Source organism: Nicotiana tabacum, chromosome 17 (genome assembly GCF_000715075.1).
Source record: "Nicotiana tabacum cultivar K326 chromosome 17, ASM71507v2, whole genome shotgun sequence".
Taxonomy (NCBI): domain Eukaryota; kingdom Viridiplantae; phylum Streptophyta; class Magnoliopsida; order Solanales; family Solanaceae; genus Nicotiana; species Nicotiana tabacum.
Genome location: NC_134096.1, coordinates 98,143,159 through 98,151,877, shown reverse-complemented (window position 1 = coordinate 98,151,877; position 8,719 = coordinate 98,143,159). Strand labels below are relative to the sequence as shown.

Genomic DNA, 8,719 nt, shown 5'->3' with positions numbered 1-8,719 from the left:
GAGTATGTGTTAGGAGTGTTTATGTGAAGAGATAGTAAAGGTTAATATGGTCAATTTCATTGTTAATTAATGTTAAAAGGTGAATTTCTTAATTTGTGTGAAAACAACCAAAAAATCACTTATTGTGGACCGGAGGGAGTAGAAAAATAAATTAATGAATATTCCTAGATATTAGTAAAATAACTAAATTACTATTTTGTCCGGTGTGAATTCTATTATAGAAGGGCAAAAAAGACGAATGATATTTTGCTAAGAGTATTCGTGCTTTTAATATAGTATAGATTTAATAGTTTAGCCGGAAGTTTTACTTTTTGGTCAAACAATAACACTTTTAATTTTTCACCTTGAAGTTCTGCCCATGCGACAAGCGAAATCAAAAATTAAAGATCACCACAAAAAATATCACATTTCTGCAATTTTTTGCATTTTAGCTCCACTATTAGAAAATATTCACTGTCGTAGAATTACACAAATAGTCACTTTTTAGCTTGTAAAATTTGAAATTTCATGACAGTGAGACTAAAATATAACTAGGCCACGTTATTATTACTTATCCACTCCCGGGTCGCCCACAAAGACGTTCGAATCAAGAGAGCATATCAAAGAATATTTTCAAGTGTCATTATGAAGGCAATGTAAAAAATGTCCAATTGAACTATGTGGATCTAAGATTACTCATGTCACCAGTTTAAACGGTAGCCATTTAGTTATTAAATTGTTCTTTTTAAGACTTAAGTTATAATTATGTTATTACTCCTATTAGATTGAACTTTCAATGACAGAAAATTGAATTTGAGCAATAATCAAAGCGGCAATAATCTTGTAGGAGAGTATTTGAATCCGATTAACCTTATTTGCATCCAGGATTTCTCTAAAGGAGGGAAAAAAATTTGCAGCAGCAACTTTTGACATTTTTCTAAAGCTTATAATTTAGTAGTATCGTGGAAGTCTTTCACTCAATTTAAAAAATGAAAAAATGATATTGTATAGCCACCGTAAAAATAATAGTCGAAAAAATGTATAAGTTTTTGTATTATGTATGTTATATACAAAAATTATATAAGTTTTATACATTTTTTCGGCTCTAGATATAAATAGTTTCTGTCGCGAGCTAAAAGTGATAATAGCCCTTAAAAAATAAAGATTACAACAGGAACAGGCATCTACTATTTAAGAACTTAAAAAGATAAAACGAAACGGGAAATACTAATAGCACATTTGGTGTATCTAGGGTTTGCTCCTAGTAACCATTTCTCCCGTGCCTTTCAATTGGTAGTTGCTAATATGTGTTTCAACATTTGTATCAAACAAGCATGCAATAGTTGGACGAGCCTTGATTTCTAGAAAGAGATACCGGCAGCAGGAGAGTACAAATCGAACCGGAAAACCGCACAAAATCGAAAAATCAAACCAAATCGATTAAAAAACCCGATGAAATTTGGTTTGATTTAGTTTGCTATTGAGTAAAAAAATCCAAACCAAACCGACATATAAATATATAATTTTTATATATACTTTTAAGACTTTATATAGAATTTTCTTTAAAAAATATCTAGAAATATTTGGGATTCTCTTATGGGATGTAATAATTAATAGAATATGAAGTGCTCCATTTTTATTAACTTTAAATAATATGTTGTATGATCACTTTCTTATCAATTGTTATTGAAATGCGTCAATCTCTTTATTCTTCCATATTCATATGTCAAGATCCATTAAATTCTTATATCTTTTTCGAATTTGAAGTGTTATTTCGATAATTGAAAATTAAATGGAACATATCATTATTTAGGTATCATATTAATTTTTATATTTGATTATTAAATTCAGTTAACCTTGAAAGTGTATATCAACGAAAAGTTATAATTGTCAGACAAGTAAAAAAATAACTATCATGTGCTACTAAGAAAATTCTCCCATAAGAATATTTTAATAGATAACATATTTGTCAATTTTTTCAATTTTTAACATGTATTAATTATCAAAAATTTAACAAAGTAAGATTGACATATTATTCATGTAACAAAAAAATCCGAAAATCCCAAAAAATCCGACAAAATCGAACCAATCCAAACCAAACCTATATAGTTGGTTTGGTTTAATTTTAATAAAAACCGAACCAACCCTTGATAGCAAAGTATGATAGCAAGTTGGCAACTCCGTCAAGTCGTCAACCCTTGAATTGAATGTCAAATTGGTTTATTTTGGTTCGAAGTTAAGTTTTTTAGTCCAATAGACAGGTCGCGGAGATGGAGCATAAATATCTGAATTTCCCAAAGTGAAATTTGATAGCAACTCTTTGTCACTTGCTAATAACAAACCACTTTGCTAGTCGATCCATTGGCACGTTTGAATAATTTCAAATTTGAGACCATATACACTTCATCAGATAGCATTCTACTCAGCTTGAAATTATCAGGAAGGCAGTTTTACATCCGCAGTCAAAACTCATTTGTTTGCTAACAAGTAGTATACATCCCTTTGTAGTGACAATTTAACCAATTCGGTGTCAGTTTCAAATCCAATAAATCCAGTCATTTCTATCTAGTAATGTGCCTACTCAAAGGATTCAAGCATAAATACTGATATGGAAAGGAGAAATGGCAGGATGAAAAAACAACAGTATATTTGAAGTCAAGAAACGAACGGCTATAGCAAACAATATACAAGCACAATGCCAAACCAGTACCACAGCCAAAACTCTCTTTGCATAGTAATTTGACATGCCTCTGTCTTCTTCATACACTTATTCGACAGAAAGTATGAACAAATCCCACGTAAAATAAGTCCAACAGCAATATATGTTCAATGAGCAGCCAGCCCAACATTGAAATATAGTATACCCACACATCCACAGATTTAACACCACTATCTCAGCCTCCATAAGCGAAAAAGAAACTATAATGTTGCATGATTTTATCTCCCAATTCAAAGTAGATGCATCCAGAAGAAGCTGAATTTATTCAATCATGAGAACAGAACCGGCAACCCATCAAGAAACCGTTAAGAAGAAGAGTCAGAATAAGAAACGGAGAAATTCACTCAAACCAGGTCAGAAAAACTGTGTCATCCACTATATTTGCAATTGCTCCTATGTGTTATAAAATTCTATTTTTGTTGAAATCAAGAAACTGTGACTGTAGAAGGTTTATCTTGGCGGGAAATTACCGTCTCAAAAGCTCCCACCAAAGCTTTAACTTTGCTCTTCCTGGTTTCAACAAGCTTACTCGCCGTCTCTTCAATCACATTATTCAACAAACCCTGCACATCTTTTTTTTCCTGCACATCCTGATGCCTCAAAATAATTTTTCCAGAGCTTAAGATGGTACTATTTTTGTCAGCATCAACTCCTTTCTTTTTTAAGATTCTCCTTCTTATATCACCCTTGCTGTCCTGGCTTTCCCCCATATGTCGTCCCCATCTAAATATCAGCCTCCTAGGGCTGCTGGTTTCTAGCTGGAGATCAACTACCTTACCCCTCCTGAATTTCAGTTTCACCACTGAAGGATTGGAATCATTAGAAACGCCTGCCTTGCCTTTTCTTAATATCTTTTTCTGATTTTTCCCGACAGTTTCTGCTTCTGCTATGTTTAGCAGCTTTTTGCTGCTAGAGATGTATTTATCTGATGCACTGTCTGCAGACTCAACAGCTTTCTTTTTATCTTTTTCATTAGACAACGAACGTGATTGCGACTGAGATGAAGACTTCAGTGATGCCTTCACCTTGGTAACATGCAAAGTTTTCTCAGGAACCTTTTCAGGATTCAGTTTGTTGGTTCCATCTCTCCGCGTCTTGTTCTGGTCCTTCAGGGGAGCCAGCAGTTTTAAGCTTTTATTGTTTCTTGCTCTCAAGATCAAAGGTTTAACAGAGGAAGATTTTGGAGAACATGAAACAGTTGGGGTCTTCAAAGAGTTTTCTGCAGATACTTTGGACACAATTATTTGTTTTCTAGAATTGATATCATCTTCTTTTCTGCCTCCTGCATCTACACCTAAGATCTTAGATGAAGATTTTACCATTTTAAGCTTTATCTGCCCAAGAGGAGAATGCTTTGCCAAAATGTATTTCATTTTCTTTTCTGTCTTTGGTGTCTTGTTACTTGACGAATCCAGTTTCACAGAGTGAATACTCTTTGGTGGCAGCGGTGCTTTTTTCTTTATTATTTCAGAGGGTTCAAGAGAGTGAACCTTGGAAGAAGTCCTTCGATTCACCACATTCAACTTCTTTCCCTGTCCAAGCATACTCCCTGGCGGAGCGGAAGGCTTTTGATTTACTGCAGTCGCCTTCATTCCCTCTTCCAACATAACCCCTGGAGGAGTAGAAAGCTTTTGCTCAACCAGAGTCACCTTCTCTCCCTCTTCCAGCATACTCTCCGGAGAAGCTGAAGGAATTTGCTCAAGCATGGTTACCTTCTTTTCCTCTCCCATCACACTCTCCGGAGGAGGAGAAGGCTCTTGATTGACCACAGTCACTTCATCTCCCCCTCCCAGCATGCTCCCTGGAGGAGAAAAAAGCTTTTGTTCAACCACAGCCACATTTTTTCCATCTCCCAATATACTCTCCAGTCTCACCTTCTTTCCCTCTTCCAGCATACACCCTGGAGGAGTGGAAGGCTTTTGCTTGACTGAAGTTCTTTTGGCCGCCTGTCCCAGGGTACTCCCTGAAGTAGTGGAAAAATTTTGTTTGACCACTGTCCCCTCCTTTGCCTCTCCCAGCATACTCCCTGGAGGGGTGGAAGGCTTTTGCGCAGCTCCAGTCATCTTCTTTTTCTCTCCCACTATACTTCCTGTAGTAGTGGAAGGCTTTTGCTTGACCGCAGTCCCCTTCTTTGCCTCTCCCACCATTGTCTGTGTAGGACTCTGCTCATCAGCAAGAAGTTTGTTCTTTCTTTTTGATAGAGGATGCCATGGCTTTGCTTCAGAGGAATGTTTCCTGCCATATTTACAGAAGTCATGGCAAGAACCAGTAGAAGCTCTCATATAATGAGGAAGAACATCTTGCCCGCTGTCAGGAGAATCCAACTTCCCAGTGGATTGTCTTCTTGTATTGCCTCCATCATAAGATGAAGTAGAGGAGGATTTGCGATAGCAGGGAAGAACCCTGTGTCCATTACTCAAAGAACTTGATTTTCTTGTGCGTATTTTATCTGGCTTATTTTCAGCAGAGTCATACTTCACACTAGTTACTGGAGTCACTAGGTCATCGGTGTTATCCTCAGCCACAGAGTCATTGTTCACAGTAGTTACCGGACTCACACGTTCATCGATGTTATCCTCAGCCGCAGAGTCATTCTTCACACTAGTTACTGGACTCACAAGCTCATCGATATTATCCTCAGCCATCAAAGTTCAAAATTCCAAAACCCTGGAACCATGAACAGATGTAAACATGAAGAAAAAATACATTAGGTTAGCTGTAAAATACATCATGGACTACACAAAAGTTAAACCCCTGATTAAGAGCAGGAAAAAATAATTTCAAACATACTAAAGCATTGGATTACAAAATTCAAGAAGTGCACTCAAACTATTATTTGGATAATTTGGAATAGGAAGTCCTCAAAGTGAGAAATATATGGGGTCATGACCAAAAACTCAGTGATAAGCTTGAGTCTTCAATTGCTACAAGATTGTAACAGACAAGATTATGGGGCCATGATCTATCGAAATTAAATGTTACATTTTCCGCTAGGTTTAACTAGGAAGAAATTGCTAGTCTACTGCCAGAATGAGAAATATATGGGAATGACAAACCTTAATATAGGGCGTTTCAAGTTCCAAAGTATGGTTCATCACAAAAAGAAACAAGCGAGAAACTTATATGTTTCCTCTCTAATAATTTCTCTATCTTAAATGGAGGAAAGGCCCAAAAAGCCAGGAAGCAGGAAGGTAATCGCACTTATCAATCTACTTGTTCTCTGGATATTGATGATAACTTTTCCTTTTCCTTTTTTGTTGATGAAAAAAAAGAAGAAGAAGAAAAGCTCGAAAGTCTTAATCTAAAATATTAGGTACAATCCATATCTAATCACAGCTACATCCATATCTAATCACGGCTACTGGAGAAGACAAACACATTCCACCAAGCTTGTCTATCCAGCAGGAATTAAAGTACCACCTAATTGTGAAACACACACTGCCAGCCAAAAGACCCTAATACTGGACTAATAACATTGGTAAGATCCAGACAAAAAAAAAAGATGATTCAGTATATAAATTCATACAAAACTATTCAAAAAATAAGAAGAAAAAAGCATCTCTACTAATGATAACGATCTCTACTAAGAAAACAGTATCCCTAATTTTTTTCAATCACGAAATATCACATATCCATTCAGTATCAACCGTTAATGGATTTGACTTACTAGAAAATACAATTCAGATAAATAACAAAAAAAAAAAAAAGAGGAAAGATTAAATAAGCTACCTCTTGTGAAAACCGACAAGCAGCTATAACAAAGCTATTGAACGGAGGTACAGAAAACAGTATTCCGAGAACCCAAAAGAAACACAAGCGCCTGAATTCACCAATCCCAAAAAGCGGATAAAGAAGCGAAATCCAATATAAAACCCCCAAAGAATTACAAACAAAAAAAGGCCTCTTCAAAGGTGGCTATAATAAATGACGAACAAAGCGAAACTGAAGAATACGCGGTTTTGCCGATTAAAAAATGGTAGAAGTTCGAAGCTTAATCTCAAAGTAAAGGAAACGGGTATAATAAACAAATAACAGAAAAGATGAAATGGATCGAAAAAGAAAGAAAAATTCACCTGTTATCTAGCGACGCCCTTTTATTTATGTTTAATAGAGCAAGAGTAACAGCAGCAGCGATCGTGCAAGCGACGTCCAAACTTTGCTTCTGGATTTTTCTCAAAAAGAGGCCCTTTTAATTAGCATGGATTTTTGTTACAAGAAGCGTGTTGATAAAGGGTTGTTTGTTATAGTTGTAGCCAGGGGTGTATAAATGGAAACGAAAATCGTACTAAATCGAAAAGTCAAATCAAATCGATTAAAAAAATCGATTAGATTTGGTTTGATTTGGTTCATTTATTAATATTTTATCTATAACCTTAATAATGTAAGATTGAAATAATATTTATATAACAAAAAATCCAAAAAACTCGAAAAATCCGACAAAATCGAACCAATCCAAACCGATATAATTAATTTAGTTTGATTTTAATAAAATTCGAACCAACATGATCCATGCACCCCTAATTTGTAGCCTTTTAAGTGTGAAGGGGCAAACACAAACGTTGAATTCATGACCTGCCCAAACAAACAAAAAAAGAAGGAAAAAAGGTCCTTTTCTCCTCAATATACCGCGTAACTTACGTAATAGTAATATATCCAATTAATGGAAATTCACTTCTTCTTTTTTTAACGTACTTACCACCAAAAGAAGAAAGTCCAATCGAACACAGAACATGAAACATTATAGTTCTACTTATATTCTTTTGATAATTCACTATTCTTTTAGTGTAATCTATCGATCAATGAAATGAATGAAAACTTCTCGTATTATTTACAAAAATATACAAGTCTGCCAAAGACAATAAGAGTTCCCTCGTTCTCCACAAAATTAGAGTTTAAATTCTAGTAGGGATAAAATTTGAGATATAATTTTTTCACATTTGTCAAGACATTAAAGGAAAAATTACTCAATACTTATATATAATACTATAAGAGTTAATATGTACGAGATAAAATAATTAAATTGTATGCAAGTTAACTCAACCATCACTGTTATAAAAAAAATAGAATTTAGCTTGAAAATTAAGAGTACCTAAAAGTTGCGACAATAATTGGACCAATCAAGGTATTTGCCAAGTGGTTAGCTATCTAAAATGTATAAAGTCACATAAAACTCCAATTCAATATCTTTCTTTTTGTTTGAGCCGCTCCTTGCTTTACCCTTGTTATATATAAGTTAATTAGAGCCAAAAAAAAAAAAACTAATTGGTGCAGAGGATACCATGGACCCTAGTTGAACTGTTAGGACAAAATAAGGAGCTCCCTATCTTATTTGACGATTCTTCTTCATTATCTGGCAAAACATCTCTCCAAATTTTTATAAGCTATAAGAAACTAAAAATAATCAAAGAATAATGCAATTTTAATAATATTACATTTAAATAACTCATCCACCCTTAAATTATTTTCATGTCCCATTTTGTGAAATTCAAACGGAGTTGAGACGAGCCAGAATTTTTAGTTTATAGATTCTGAATCATATTTTTTTTGTTTATTAGGTTCTAAATAAATACTTATTAAATAAAATTTTAAAACAAATATAAAATTTAAGTCAAAGTTACTAAATCTTCCCGAATCCGTAATTACTAATGTGAAATAAAGTCATATTGATTAGTGTACCAAACTTAACTCACCCACCCCAACTATCCAAAGTCAATATGGTGAACGACTACCTTGGAAGTTGGATAATCCCTATTAATTAAACTAGAAAAAATGGGAAAAGAAATTTAAAATAAAGTATGTTACCCGATTCAGTTTTGTGGTGCAAGGTATTCTTTAAACAATGTAATACTCTCCCGGTCCATAATAAGTAATTTTTTCGCTTTTTTTATGATTCAAAATAAGTAATTTTTTCAGATTTTAAGAATGAATTAATTATTTTTTTCTACACTGCCCTTGGAGTAAATAATGTTGGAATATGTGTTATGAGTGTTTATGTGAAGAGATAGTAAAAGTTAATATGAT

At 34.2% G+C, this 8,719-nt stretch overlaps 1 protein-coding gene across 3 annotated transcripts; it reads right to left on the bottom strand.

Moving 5' to 3' along the window:
* Window positions 1-2,583: 2,583 nt before the first annotated feature.
* On the bottom strand, window positions 2,584-6,925 carry LOC107777866 (uncharacterized). Of its 3 annotated transcripts, none has more exons than XM_016598025.2 (2): window positions 6,772-6,925; window positions 2,584-5,365 (listed from the first exon to the last, which is right to left on the bottom strand). In XM_016598025.2, the coding sequence occupies exon 2, from the start codon at window positions 5,341-5,343 to the stop codon at window positions 3,124-3,126; it is 2,220 nt and encodes a 739-aa protein (XP_016453511.1). In that variant the 5' UTR covers window positions 5,344-5,365; window positions 6,772-6,925; the 3' UTR covers window positions 2,584-3,123. The 3 variants fall into 3 exon arrangements, with proteins under 3 accessions (XP_016453511.1, XP_016453512.1, XP_075090815.1); XM_016598026.2 differs by having other exon boundaries at window positions 6,428-6,780; XM_075234714.1 differs by lacking the exon at window positions 6,772-6,925 and adding an exon at window positions 5,755-6,340.
* Between the last annotated feature and the right edge of the window lie 1,794 nt (window positions 6,926-8,719).

Coding starts and splice junctions, on each gene's coding strand:
- LOC107777866 (XM_016598025.2), bottom strand. CDS start 5,343: ATGGCTGAGGATAATATCGATGAGCTTGTGAGTCCAGTAACTAGTGTG.